Raw genomic sequence first — 15692 nt, 5'->3', positions numbered from 1 at the left:
AGTGTAATGTACTGATAACAATATGAAGAGGATTCCGTGAATTTGTCATACTATTCTAAAATGGATCATTTTAGTCATTTTAACACGAGAAAGACTGCTAATTGTAATTTTTCAGGTAGTTTTGAAATACCAAAATTTATTAGAAGTTAATTTATTTTGATTTAATTCGAAATATGCATCATGTTCCTACCGAATCATTAACTATGTTTGGAGTAAAAGTTAGAGCAAAAATTCATTCCCATGTTTACACCAAACAATACATATAAGATAATTAACTTTTAGTGACACATTTGTCACTTCATTAAGATTAAATGGTGAAGTATGTAACTTCAATTTTAGTCCGCTGTTAAATTAAATTTTGATTTATTAGGTAACTTGATTATTTTGTGTAAAACGGAGGCTGTAAGTATTCCCAGGTTGGGAAAAACTTGCAGGCTCACGGCCATATTATAAACAGTCGGAAGTGTAATCTGCTGTTTTTCCCAACTCATCGATTAGGGCCACGGCCTGATCGCTCTAATGGCTTCTTCTTCTCCTTCTTCTTCATCATCATCTCTGTCTCCTCCGATGATTCCCATGGAACTCCACTCACTCAATCGAGAGAAGCTTCTCAACTCTCTGCGCGAGCACCTATCTTCTTCCTCTCGTCCTCTCCAAGGCTTTGTTCTCCTTCAGGTTCTCATTACTTGCTTTTTGTCTTTACCTTCACTCACTTCAGCTTTCTCTTCTGACTTATCTCGATTTTAAAATTTGAATTAGGGTGGCGAGGAGCAAACTCGTCATTGCACCGATCACCTCGAATTGTTCAGGTATTAATGGCCATCTATCTAAGTGTTGTATTATAGCAATTATCTCCTCATCTGAGGTGGATGATTGGACTAGTTACTAACTTCTGGCTTGTTTGTAGACAGGAGAGCTATTTCGCTTACTTGTTTGGAGTACAAGAGCCTGGATTTTATGGAGCTATTGTAAGATATGATATCAATAAATGTTGAATTTTTTTCTTTCTTAAAGATTCTTGGATGGTGCTCAAATGAGTAATTCCATGTCGAGAAGTAGCTTATGATGTGTTAACTGATGTTGCAGAGCTATGAAAATGTTTTATCAACCTTTTCTTGACAGATTGGCGCTTTCCCTAAATTTAATTGTATGTTTGGTTGTTGGGACGGAGAGACCCATATTCTCCCATTCCAGAATGATCAATTGCGAAATTTCCTGTTTTGTTTTGTGGTACTTTTTCTGTTGGATTCTTAAAGTCAATGAAGGAGTGTGGATAAGAAATATTCTTAAAATTTGTCAACTTTGTCGTAGCTCCTTGGTACTGATTCTTTTAGGGTACTTCACCTTATTCAAAAAAAAAAGGGGTAAGAAGGGAAAGATGAGCTACTTAAAGATTCAATAGTTGGGCTTACAAAAGAGAGTACATAAAAAAAAACAGTCAGCTATGAACAAAAAGGAGATAAGCAAGAGCTAAAGAGCTGACAAAATCAAAAAACTTCATATGACAGTCATTAGGAAGTAGGAACTAAATTATGCCAACTATACAACCATAGAAGACATCTAGCCTTAAACACCATAGGAGGAGTTGATATCCCGTCAAAACACCTGTGATTCCTTTCTGACCAGACACACCAAAAGATGCAGGCAGGAACCATCTGCCAGATTTTCCTGACGGACTTATCAACTTTCCAAAGAGACCAGCATTTATAGGCTTCTTTGATGCTCTGTGGCATAACCCAACTGATGCCAAAAATAGCAAGGAACATGTACCAGATATCAGATTTTTTTTACAAAGAGGTTTAAGGCACATAGATAACCCCATTCTACTTATTGTTTAATTCTAGTCATCCTCAGTGAACCTTTTTATGCAATCATTTTTTTTGAGGTTTCATCATGTATCACATATCTCCCCTTTATCCAAAGCTCCTTTCTCTTAATTTTGTGTAACAAAAGCTACACTTAATCTACATACAGACAGATTTGCTTTATTATATTTTTTATTAAAACTATATTATGTTTTACTGATTATAGAGCATAAGTTTGGTGATAGGAATTTTTACGATCGTATCCAAAGCATTGGCAGAAAGGCTAAAAAAGTTAATTAAATTGATTTCTAAGCTACGGATGACCTTTGTCACAGGCAGACAGATAACATATGCTGCTTTGGTGGCAAATGAGTGCTTGGATGAGAGAATAAAACAAAAGAAATTAGGCTCCTCCGTAAGCTAGATGTGGACAAGGTGTATGACCATGTAAACTAGACATTTCTAGTTGCCCTTTGAGGAAGATGGAATTTGGAGAGAAATAGTTGTGAGTGAAGTACACTTCCCTAGTAAATGGTGAACCAACAGAATTCTTAAGCTCCCAAAGAGGGTTCTGTCAAGGTGATACCTTTCACCTTTCTATTCATTTTGGTAATGAAGGTATTCAGTAGAATGCTGGAACTTGGCAGGTGGCTGGATCAAGGAGTTCTGATTTGAAAGTAAGAACAACTTTAATATGTCACATATTTTATAGTAGATTATATTTTCTCTGATGATGATGCATAGCTTTTTGTGGTGCGGAGGAAAGTAAGTTGATGCGTCTTAAAGGGGTTTATTAGCTTTTGATGCTGTCTCAGGCTTGCAAAAGCTGCGTATGGAGATAATGAGGTTGAGAACTTGCTACTGGTGTTACATTTTGGGTTGCAAAGTTGCTTCTTTCCACATATTTTTGTCTCCCTTTTGGTTCCAAGCATAAATCATTTGCAGTATAGCAGGGAATAGTAGAGAAGCTTGAGAAAGACTTTCCACATGGAAACAACAATATTTGTCTTTTGGAGGTGCCTTATACAATCTTCCCACCTATATTGTGTCCTTATCTCCTTTGCAGAAAAAGTTGGAGAGGCAACTTGATGGATTGAAAGAAACTTATATTGGCAGTAAATAGTTAACAGAAGAAATTTCACCTAATTAGTGAGCTTGATTTGGATCATGTAACAAACAACAAGAACCCAGTTGAATCCCACAAGTGCGGTCTGGGGAGGGTAGTATGTACACAGACCTTATCCCTACTTTCAGAATTGGGAACAATGGAACAATCCCTGAGAAAAAAATGTCATGACTTGGAAAGAAACAGCTTTTTTGAATATGTTAAAAAACTGGAAGAGAAGAAATGGTCGTCTGGAGGAAAAGATTCTCTATAATGGCTGCACGATAGCAGAGGCAGTATTCTGTAAGGCCAGAGTACAAAACTTTATCTGCGAAAAAAAATGAAGAACATCCTGGAAGCTGATTTAGAAAGTTAAAGTATCTGCTACAGAGGCGTGTTTTAGATCTATTGCTGTTAACACTGCCTATTTAACACTAGCAAATTTGCTATTGAAATGTTCTGTGCTGTAGAGTAGATGCTATTTACATGAAAAAGAAAAGGAAAAGGGCTGCAACTTATTCACTGTCCAGTCGCATGTCAATATAAGATGAGTTATCCTGCCAATATATAGAAGCTTTATACAGTTAGAGAAGACTGAGGTGCAGAGATGTAGCATGAAGCTGTGGAATTCAATCCCCTTATGCATCCTTTGGGTCCTATGGAAGTAAAGAAATGAGATGCTTCGAGGAGAGCAAAGTTGCTATTTCACATAGTATTAGAGGAAAAATGTTTATATTTCTTGTCTTCTTGGTGTAAATTTGCCTTCGTAAATAATAATAGAAGATGATAAGACTTTTTAGATCCCCGATATGGCTTATCATGGAAACTTTTGCCCTTGTACATATTCTTTTAACCAGCAGTCTCTGAGTGCCAACTGCAATGAAAATTTTCTTAGCTTTCATTGAAAGAAAAAGAATAAAATACAACAACAACAACAACATACCCATTGAAATCTCACGAGTGGGGTTTGGAGAGGGTAGTGTGTACACAGAATTTACCCCTACTTTGTGAAGTTAGAGAGACTGTTTCCGATAGACCTTCGGCTGAAAAGAAATATAAAGAAATATAATAGTGGCAAAGTCATGGAAAAGAAGCAGCAACAACAGAAAGCAAACAACATTTAATACTAGAAATCTAAGAATAAGAGAAGGCGTGCGTAATACTAATACTACTTATATGAAAAGGAAACCGTGTGTCTACCTACTAACCCTCTACCCTAATTCTCGACATCCACACCCTCCTATCAAAGGTCATATCCTCGGCAAGCTGCAACTATGCCATTTCCTTTCTAATTACCTCTCCTCAATATTTCTTCGGTCTGCTTCTACCTCTCCTCAGACCCACTATGGCCAATGTCTCACACCTCCTTATTGGTGCATCAGTGCACCTCCTCTTCACATGCCTATACCATCTCAGCCTCGTTTCTCGCATCTTGTCCACTATTGAGGCCACTTCAACCTTATCCCAAATATCTTCATTCCTAATCTTATCTTTCCTAGTATGCCCACACATCAACATTCTCATTTTCGCTACTTTCATCTTTTGGATGTAAGAGATTTTGATTGGCCAACACTCCGCCCTATACAACATAGTTGGTCTAACCACCACTCTGTAGAACTTACCTTTAAGACTCAGTGGTACCCTACGACCTCGGATGCGAGCCTCCATTTCATCCATCCCGCTCCAATACAATGTGTGACATGTTCGTCAATCTTCCCATTACCTAGGATTATAAAAAAAAAAAATCTAAGCTTACTTTCCTCCAATCAACTGTTCGAATTATTATCACGCACTTAAGCGGATAATAAAGTTAAATGCTTATAAATCTAAAGAAGAATGAACAAATTAAAAAAAACGAGCTTAAAAGTCAGTAGAAATTTTATTTATGTAGTTTTTCAGTCTTTTAATGAGGATATAGTTTAAACATGTGGAATGTGGATGTGATTCATCCAGTAATTTTTTAAAAAATGTTCAAATACTATAAGTAAATTTTCTTACATAAATAGAAGGAAAAAAGTTAAAATCTCAGTACATATGGGGTCAAAACTTTTCCATGTAGATTAGGATATAGTTTTGTTACACAAATCATGAGTAAAAGTCCACGAGAGTGATGTGCTATGAGTCGAAACTTCAAGGAGTATGCATTATTCTTCCTTTCTTAAGTGTGTTAATGTTTTAACGTAAGGAAATTTAATGGAGAGAGTGGCCGATGAACCTTATTATCTAAACTTTCTAGTGCTTATAAATTTGAAGCATCCTTGAATATTGCTTTCTTAATGAAGGATATTGCAAGTAGGAAATCTATGCTCTTTGCTCCTAGGTTACCGGCTGACTATGCTGTTTGGATGGGAGAAATAAAACCACTTACTCACTTCCAGGTAACTATTCATTTTTCGAACTTGTATTTCATGGGTGATCCTGTTCATCAAGTGGAAGGCAATGCAAGGATTTGATTTACTCTTACATTGGTCTTTTTCAGGAAAAGTACAAGGTTACCCAGGTCTTCTATACTGATGAGATTAAGGAAGTTTTGTCTAATCAGTACCAAGAGATGGGAACACCGTTGCTATTTCTCTTGCATGGGCTTAATACAGATAGCAATAAGTACTCTAAACCAGCAGAATTTCAGGTTTATGTCTCATCCCATGAACACCATTATTATGTCTCTTGCATGGGCTTGGTACTGATAGCAACAAGGATTCTAAACTGGCAGTATTTCAAGTTTATGTCTCATCCTATTGTTTGCGAGGGCTTGCAAGGAATGATATAAGATTTACCATGTTTTTTCCCAGTAAATTCACAATAATTAATCCAGATATGATAGTGCTGAGTAATTACCACACCTTTTAGGAATGGCTGAGGGCTACAATGACTTGCCAAGGATTCTAAAATATGCGAGATCGAAATTTGTAGTTTATCAAAAAAAATTGCTTAAGGTCGCTCCTTTCATCCCAAAGTCACGACAGTTTTTGCATTTTAGGGCATCCCATAGTGCGTGATAATCGTGTTGGCAGTACTATCTTCGGTATTAGGTAAGCTTTCAGCTGAACCGGCATCATTTTATCTACTTTCATCTGCCATCTATGAAAAATTAAAAGAGACATAAACACAAATTGAGACTAGAGTAGTAGAGTCAAATATAAACTTTTAGCAGTATGATAGATACATCATTTACAGACTGATCCTATACACAAAAACAAAACATTAGTGAAACGACAAAATGACAAATAGTTCAAAGAAATAAAGCATCAACACATAAGCAAAAACAGAGTCTGTTGAATTAATTTTCTCTTTAGGGATAACTGATAAGACATTTAGATCTTACAAACATGATGCTATTGGAAGAACTGAAACCGAAATACCGAATTAATTTGGTGCGGTCCGGTTTTTCGGTTTTTTGGATTTTATGCCCATCCCTAGTCAAAACTGGGTTGAGAACCATGAGGTCTCAGGCTCAAATCCCATCTGTGGCAAAAAACACTAGGTGATTCTTCCCGTCTATCCACGCCTTAAGACAGATTTAGTGAACTGATGAGGGTAGACTTTCCATTTATTCCTCCTAGGAATAACTGAAATTAGTAGAGGGTAAAGGTCTGAAACTCAGAAGGAAGATGGGGGACACATTGGGGATAAATGCATCTACTGGACAGTTTGTTGGCATGCTTATCGAGAATTCAATGTCTTGTGAGATACTTTTATGGAAGGTAATTTCGTTGATAGACCCCAACAGCAAGAAGGTGTTAGGAGATATTACAGGCAAAACTTGTTCTATTTACAAGTTGTGTGATGAGCTAAGTAAAATTATCATGGCGGTAACATCATTATTTACACCATTCAACAGAAATGTTACAACAAAAGGCGAGCAAAAAAATACTTTTGTACTTGAAACCAGTAACTTTTTCTTTTTTCCCTCAAAGATTCCGCGATTATATTCCTTCCAATTTATCAAGCACATGACTGTAGGTATCCCAACTTGGTGAAGTGACATTGCAATGGAGAAATAAATGATTTACACCTTCATATTGCTCCCGAAACAACGAACACCTGCTGCAATTGTGAAACCCCCTTTTCTGAAGGTTGTGTTAAGTCAGACATCCCCCTTCTGAACCAGCCAAGAAAGCACCCACTTTATAAGGAGCCTTGTTCTTTCTTTAGAAAATTTCATTAGAGAGCACAACCTTTGTTTGGCGCAGATGACAATGTGGTCACAAACACAGTTTTACTTATCATGAACGCTGGAATCTTGATCAATTCCTCTAATTTAAGATATCTTATTGGAGCTTTTGTCGGCGGATTATTTCAGTTGTAAATCATTATTTTCACCACTATAATGAATACCATATTTTTATAGCATTTCTGTATGCTATCAGTCATTTAGTGAATCATGATGGTTTTTGCAAGCTATCCTTGTGTTTAGCTGTCTTGTCATTTCCCCGCCCAATTGTATCTTTTTATCAATTGCTTTCTCAAAATCAGAATGATGAAATTCAGCTGATATATATGTCTGAAGCAAGTAGTAGCTGGAGTTCCAACTTGTACAATGGTTGTTGACTCATTATGCCTGTGGTCTGTAGGGTATTAAGAAGTTCCAGACAGATTTAAACACGTTGCATCCTATCCTGACTGAATGCCGTGTTACAAAGTCCAACTTAGAACTTGCTCTCATTCAATTTGCCAATGACATAAGCACTGAAGCTCATGTTGAGGTAAGCATTGTTCTACCTTTTCAATGGGAAATTTCACTTACCATACTTCAATTTATTATAGTGTCCTGCACTTTTTGCTAGTTAGATCTTGTACTTTTCTTTGATAAAGTAGATCCGGCATTTTTCTTATTGGCTACCTGCAACATAGTGTAGAATTTTTTTTGTCAAAACACACCTCCCAAGGCTTTGGTTCAGCAGAGCATAGCGCGTGCTATTTTGATTATGTGCATACCAAGAGGTCGAATCTTCCTATGGACCAAAAGTCACCTGATATTTAAGTGTAGTGGTTCGAATCTGCAGGCCCATTATCCACAAAGTTTCGAACCATGCGCTAGCTAGCCCTCAGTGATTTCTCAGTTATCAAAAAAATATTTTGCCAAGACACAGTGGAAGTTGAGACATGTTGTTTCAAAGAAAAGCTTACAAAGTTTTTGGCTAAGGCCTTTATGTTTTCTTATACATATTTTTTATGCTTTTGAGAGTCAAATGTTGAGATATATTAACTTGCAAGTCAGCACACCATGAAGGTTGCTGACTTTGATTCTTTCTGGAGTGCAAAACATTCATCAAATTATAGTGGCGTTTGGACATAAGAATTGTAAAATTCCAAAAAAAAGTGAAAAAATTTCAAGTGAAAATGGTATTTGAAAATTAGAGTTGTGTTTGGACATGAATATAATTTTGGGTTGTTTTTGAATTTTTGTGAGTGGTGAAAATTTTGAAAAACAGTTTTTTGGAGTTTTTCAAATTTTCGAAAAATTCCAAAATTTATCTTCAAGTGAAAATTGAAAATTTTATGGCCAAACACTGATTTCGAAAAAAAGTGAAAATATTCTTATGTCCAAAAGGGTAATCCCCCCCCCCCCCCAAAAAAAAGAACCCGTAAGATGCAAACATATTTATGTTGATAATTAGGGGTAAATAAACAGAAGCATGCCCTAATCTTTTGAGGAATGAGCAAATCTATGCTTTTTCGCATTACTTATCTGGGGAAAAACGTAAATGTTTTGTATTCTTGGGGTATTTTTCTTTGATTCTTATTTTGAGTTGTCGAGTCAGTTGGCTCTTTAGTAACTAGTAAGAGAGTGATGCTTCAATTGGTTGAGATTAGGTTGACCTTGATTGGTGGCAGTCAAGCACTAATGTGTTGGAATATTGATCAAATAAGAAACCAATCTCCAAGTGTTAGAAGGCTCTCAGTTTTTCTTTTTCTCTATAAAGGAAAGACTTATACTATATAATGGTGTGAAAGCATTTGAATGATCTTAGTAATATCCTTGCTTTAGTAATGCTTTCCACACTCCAGTTATAGTTAATCTGGCTATTGTAGACATAGCTCATTCCTAGTGTATCACTTACTCTTTCCATCATTTTCTGTGGATTATCTTTAATGTAATTTTCTTTCAATGTCTTCCTTTTTATGTTTCTTAGCTATGGGGTGTCCTAGTATAATATCTGCTCTCCAACTCTTCGCTTAGCTTTTTATTACCAGTTGCATTCTTTTGTGTAGGTTATGAGGAAAACAAAAGTGGGGATGAAAGAGTATCAGTTAGAAAGCATGTTTCTTCACCACACCTACATGTATGGTGGTTGTAGGCATTGTTCATACACATGCATATGTGCTACTGGCGACAATAGGTAAGTTTGCTTTTCCTTGTATCTTCCATCTCAAGCAGTGATGCACTGTAAATATAAAAATTGTAAACCATCGAGCAGATTTTTCAGAATGTTGACTGTTTAATGGGTGGTAGACCTGGTATCTGGCTCACTAACTTCTATATAACCTAAAGATCGCGGAATGAGCTAGTCTTTGGTGTCTATGAAATATATATATATATGTGTTTTTTTTTTTTTGTGTGTGTGTGTGTGTGTGTGTCCTACATTGACTCAAAAGACGTGCTCTAGGCTGCATTGTTGTGGAGGAGAGCTGGAAGTACATTATCTAGTATATGTAGGCTTTTAAGGAAGCTGAGTGGCTTCTTTCAGAACACCTCCTTCCGGGCGACCAATGAGACTGACGCGATGGGTCAAATTTTCAGCCGATTGTAATTCTGTAGATGAAGTTCTTTCTTCTTTTTTTATTTATAAAGAATGATGTAACTACCTTCTTATAAGCATTTTGATTTGACTTTGGAATGAGCTTAATACATTATGTGTGCTTTAGGCTGCTGCCATCATAGAACATGCTCGAGGGATGAATAACTAAGTAAATTTTCCCGTCCTCTAAAATTTATGCTTTTAGGTGGGGCGGTTCTCACATCTCACCTTATTTGAGAAGCGAAGTAAATTTTAAAATAGGGTAGTGGGTCATTTGGAAAGAAAGAAAAGTAGGAAGCATTTTTTTAGTTTCTCTCTCCCAATTCTAGATGGTGTCTCAAGATCAGGGATGTCACTTAGATTTGATCTTGTAGCTGTCCAAATACTACCGTTAGAAATACAAGTAACCATTGTTAAACTATGGCAACTACGTTTTATCGACCAAATTAGAAATCAATTTATCTTATATGTGAATGGTTAAGAGTCAACACCAACTAGCTTTGGGGTTGAGGTAGAGTTTTTTCTGTAAAGAGCCAAAGCTAGATTTGAGATCAATTTTCAAATTATCAGCTAATGCTACCATATTCTATTGCAGTGCTGTACTCCATTATGGTCATGCAGCAGCTCCAAATGACAAGGTATGTTATTTGTGTTCTTCTTTTTAATATGTTGTATCCCTCCTTTACTGCTGGTCTTCCGATCTGCATGGAAGTTGTAAAAAAACTCGTCTCTTTTCTGGGATAAACATAAATCAAGTGCTTCATTTTTATCTATATCAACTATGGTTGATATTGATGTTGTATCCATCTTTACCTTTTGGTGTGGTATAGATGATTACCTTGAATGTCTGGAAAGGTCATCAACCTGGAACCCAGTTATCTGTCTGTTGCTGTATGCTGATAGTCAGACATTGCGTCAATATGATCTCCTATAACAGGCTTCCACTACTCTGAGTTATATAAGGGTTCAACTAATTGATATACACTATCCACACTAACATTACACTTTTCCTTTTCTGCAGACATTGCGAGAGGGAGATATGGCTCTTCTTGATATGGGAGCTGAATACCACTTTTATGGGTCTGACATAACTTGTTCCTTTCCAGTGAGTGCACGTGTCCTTAACATTTTGTGGGCACATTGAAGTATACCATCATGTTGCAACGTGCTTGTTAAAGTTCTTATATCGAGTGCCATATAGAAGTATAATAACAATAAACATTCACATGAAAATTATATGCACTTCACTCTCCTGGAGGAAATGTGGACCAACATATACCCTGAACATAATAAGCACACTGTAATATTGTTTACCATTCCACATTAATTATCTTGTGATAATTTGCTGGTTCACTATTCTGCTTTGCATTTGTTTGGATGTCTTTCAGTCTGTTCATGTTTCTTTTGCTTATTGCTTATCCAAAGTTTAGATAGTGAGGATCTTTCATGTTAAGCACTAAGCTTTTATTCCAATTTTAGCTGTTATTTGAGTAGCCATTGCATGACCGGCTCTTGCATTTTATGTGTATGTGCCAGTAAGTACTTATTGCTAGCAGACAGTATTGGTTTAGACTTTAGAATTGGAAATTGATGCTTAAATGTAAATATTGGTCTTTAATCTTTAGAAAGCTCTTACTCAGCATTGAATATGTGTGCTTGGATACCCTCTCCACATCGCTGCCCCTCTTCTTGTGATCACTTAAAAATTGCTCAAATATCAATTATTTTACTATATAGTAGTGACCATATATACTAGATGCAGCTTCCTGTGTGTTTTGGCTGTAACCTGAAATTGGTCCTCCTCCGTCTTGAAACCCTTAAGTGCAGCTTATAGTTGCAGCTTATATCCCTTATGATTTCCACTTGTGGATTTGCAGGTAAATGGGAAATTTACTCGTGACCAGTCACTTGTATATACTGTGAGTATCCTCTTTTGCGCAGAATAGGATAATGCTTACATACCTCCTTGAGATGGGAATATAATGTGCATCTCATTTGTATTACCTCCAGTTGATGTTTTGCATTGTGCAGTTTCTGAGTAAATGTAATTGGTGCATAAGATATGCTTGTGAACTGGTTAGATTTCCTTCTATTAAGAAAATGCATTATTTGGTTTAGGATCAAACTACAGATTTTAGTCTCTAGAGTTCCCCTAATTTGACTGAAACCCCACCTTGGAAGCATTCCTGAACTCCTGATGCAAACTATGTACCTCTCTGAGCCTTCTACCTTCATTTGTCTCATTGGTAAGGCCTGTATTATGACAGAATATGAAGCTTATAGGACCTCTGAATGTGATTTTCCATGGTTCATGTGCTTTGAGATCATATAACTATTGTTTCATTATATGATAAAATCACTATTATTTGCAGGCTGTCCTCGACGCTCACGATGCTGTCATTTCTGTCATGAGCCCTGGAGTGAGCTGGGTCGATATGCATAAGTACGACTTTGAGTTTGAATTTAAGTTGTTGGGATCATCTTTTCGTTTTCCCCTTTCTGACGTCAAAATCAATACGTAGAATTACTAGAAAAGCTAATGGCAGAACATGGATCACTTAGTAAATAGACATGAATCGTGATATGCTCTTCCTAATCCCTTCACAAAATCAGTTGATTCTATATTTGCTTAGGTCACTAAACTAACAATTTAGAGTTTGTCCCATCAACTTCAAATTGAATGTTGTTTCTTTTTGAGGATGTCAAAACAATGCTCACTTTTATAAGGTGGAATATCTCATTACTTATTACACGCAAATCAGAAGATCGTTTGTCCCACCTTCCCAATAGCTCCATAAATGGAAAAAACTTTTGTCAAGGAGAAGAAATAGATAAATATCCAGATAAACAAAAAGAGTAACCTATGTACACACATTTGGCTTCACTTGTCATAAAGTGTTCCACCATTAACATTCTGACTTGATAAATTGTTGATGTAATGTTTTTATCTTTGAGAGTCATGTGAACTTCGCTAGACATCAAAATCAGAATGGAGGGTGTAATAATACACACCCCTTACCACAAACCTCAGAAAATTAGGTTTCTTTCTTCCTATGTAAACAAACAAACTACATCACACATTTCCGTGCATGTTTGTTTCATTTTAAAGAGTAAAAGGTGCTGCTTGGCCTGAAGAATGAATATTTGCAGTTTGTAGCTCTGTAAACAAGTGCATACTCTATATATTTCTCTTCCCCCTCCCCACCCCACCCACCCACCCACCCACAAAGAAAAGCAACCTTTTGGATCAATGTCCGTCAATAAGTTTATAGTGCGAGTTTCAGAACTATTATTAAGGAAAAGCTAACACTGAAAATTGCTGAAGTTTCTCCTAGCTGTTTTGTTTAACTTTTTCCAATATTCTTCACTATTTGAGCGTGAAAGCTGCAACCTTACAGCTTTTCTTTTTCCATGTAATTTCTAAGTCTTGAACTTTTTCTTGAAAGATGAATTAATATGTGTCCTATCTTACCGTGAAAATTGGTGAAACTGCCCCCTGAATGATCAATTTGAAGTTACCTTTTGTTGGAAACAATGAGATGCTATGACAAGTTCAAACATGTTGCAGTTTAAGCTATAATTGAAAGCTACAGAGGAAAATTATTCTGTAGAAACATGAAGGCGTATCTGCATCTATTGGTGTTTATTACGGCCACAAATTAGGTGACATGGGGTTCTAACTGTAGGTTACCTCATGGAATGAATATCTTCCTTTTCTTGAAGTTACTTTAGCTTGTTTCTCACTTATATTTCACCGTGAATTGCAGATTAGCTGAAAAGATCATCTTGGAATCACTGAAGAAAGGGCAGCTACTTGTTGGGTATCTTCTATTCCCTTATTGACTTATTCTCTCTAACGAGCCTTTCCTGTAGAGTCTGGAATAACTAACATGGAAAAGGGCATTCTTTACTTTGATTTAAGGGATGTTGATAAAATGATGACCGAGCGACTTGGTGCTGTTTTCATGCCTCATGGGTTGGGGCACCTACTTGGAATAGATACTCATGATCCTGGGGGTTACTTGAAGGTTTGTTTTTTCTTAGATAAATGCCTTCCATTGATAAGTAGCATGCAGTTCTTCATATCTTCTCTGGATATAATTGAGAAGTGAATAACTGGCTTACAATTTCAGGGAGCTGAAAGACCAAAAGAACCTGGATTGAGCTCTCTACGTACTAGCAGAAAGCTGTTAGAGGGAATGGTCAGTAGTCTATATTTGAGTGACATTACATATTAGATTTAAACTTCTAGGTAAAAATTACTATTTCGTAAATTCTCACTGAATAACAACTAATGTGGTTCTTGATAATTCACCATCTTGGAAGCAATCAATGAAAAGGGCAAAAGGGCAGCCCGGTGCACTAAGCTCCCGCTATGCGCGGGGTCCCGGGAAGGATCGAACCACAAGGGTCTATAATACGCATCTTTACCCTGCATTTCTGCAAGAGGTTGTTTCCACGGCTTGAACCCATGACCTCCTGGTCACATGGCAGTAACTTTACCAGTTATGCCAAAGCTCCCCTTCCAAAATGAATTATCTCTAAATAAAGGCAGCATGCTCATGCTTTTTCGATGACTTGTTTTTTAGTAGATCTGAATCAAGGAGCAATGTTTTTTCAGCTAAAGTTGAATTGAACTATGCTTTAGTGTATCTTTTCAGGTGCGGCTTATCTAAGGAAATGACCTCTTCAACAGCATCCACATTAGTTGTTGGTCTTAATTTACTTGGCAAGTCTAAGCTTATTGCTGCAATTAAAAATGATAAATTCAAGTGATTATTGTCCTAGTGGACTTTCTATGTTTTTTGTGAAATAACATGAAGAAATATTAAAAAAACATGCTTGGGAACTGAAATAGTCCATATCAAAGTAATTCATGGAATGTAGACGTTGCTGGGCCACTTTTAGTGTATCTTCTAGGCCTCAACCTAGGATAAAGTTTCTTATCCTCACTGACACTAGAAAATGTACTTACGCTCTTTAGATTGTTGCCTTACATTTTGTATGATTATATTGGTTAATTTATTATGCTAATCTTGTGGATTATTCTTAGGTGATCACTGTAGAGCCGGGTTGTTACTTCATTGATGCCTTACTACTTCCTGCCTTGGAGAGTCCGTCGGTGTCTGAGTTTTTCAATCATGGAGAGATCAACAGATTTAGAGCTTTTGGTGGAGTCAGAATTGAAAGTGATGTGGTGTGTTTGCTTTACTTTATTTAAGTTCTTTGGTGTTGTTGGAATAAATTCTACGTAATGTGCATATTAACTTGGATTTGATTCTTTTATTATGTCTTCACCTTTGTCAAGTTGTACCTATTTGTTGGTAAAAGTTTATTTTTGTCCTTGAAGTGTGTTACTGCCAATGGATGCATTAACATGACCAAATGTCCCCGGAAGATTGAAGAGATCGAGGCAGTGATGGCAGGGGTTCCTTGGCCGATCAAAAAGACGGCCTTGCCTTCCGGAAATGGACAAGTGTAATTCTTTCAATTACTGCATGACATCGAGAAACAGAGAGGGTTCCAGTAACCTTGTTTTCCTCCGTGTATGGACCTCTGAAGAAAATTGCTTCCTTTATGGACTAGTGTTCTCGATGAGCTAATTGGTGTTATGTTAGCTTCCTCTGTATCCATGAAATATTCTCCACAGATTGCTTTTTCTACATTAAGTTTTGCATGTATGCCACATCTGCTTATGTATGGATTGCATATAATAATTGTCTTGATCATTATGCACTGACAAGTAAACTAGCAAGTGTAATGACCATGGCGGATGGACAGTCGAGTGTCAAAAAAGCTGCAATTAGAACTGAAGTGCCCAAGTCCAAATCCTAGCTGGGCCTTTTCTACGCGCGCGCCTCCCGTGCGCGGTTGGTTCGCACTAGAATTTTGTTTCTCATCAAGTCCTTAATGAGCCTTAAAGCATTTAGATTTACGTACGATTGCAGCGTTAAACACATCATTTAACTAGGGCAACTAGGGTGTGATTGGTACGAAGGAAAATATTTTTCGGGAAATATTTCCAATTTTTTTATATTT

The 15692-nt window shown here is 36.7% G+C and overlaps 1 protein-coding gene across 2 annotated transcripts; it reads left to right on the top strand.

Annotated features, from left to right (window-relative positions):
- Positions 1–420: 420 nt before the first annotated feature.
- Positions 421–15385, top strand: LOC104239171 (uncharacterized). Of its 2 annotated transcripts, XR_011400829.1 has the most exons (17): positions 422–675; positions 760–809; positions 908–968; positions 5193–5288; positions 5390–5539; positions 7485–7616; positions 9127–9254; positions 10249–10291; positions 10675–10758; positions 11531–11572; positions 12026–12096; positions 13421–13474; positions 13576–13681; positions 13787–13855; positions 14315–14382; positions 14707–14850; positions 15004–15385. XR_011400829.1 is itself a non-coding variant. In XM_009793728.2 (16 exons), exons 1-16 carry the CDS (start codon positions 520–522, stop codon positions 15133–15135), a joined length of 1518 nt encoding a protein of 505 aa, XP_009792030.1. In that variant the 5' UTR covers positions 421–519; the 3' UTR covers positions 15136–15385. The 2 variants fall into 2 exon arrangements, 1 of the variants encoding a protein (XP_009792030.1); XM_009793728.2 differs by lacking the exon at positions 14315–14382 and having other exon boundaries at positions 421–675.
- Positions 15386–15692: the final 307 nt, after the last annotated feature.

The sequence above is a fragment of the Nicotiana sylvestris genome, chromosome 7, assembly GCF_000393655.2.
Source record: "Nicotiana sylvestris chromosome 7, ASM39365v2, whole genome shotgun sequence".
NCBI lineage: Eukaryota > Viridiplantae > Streptophyta > Magnoliopsida > Solanales > Solanaceae > Nicotiana > Nicotiana sylvestris.
The sequence above is the reverse complement of the archived record's forward strand: the minus strand, read 5'-3'. Positions and strand labels throughout refer to the sequence as shown.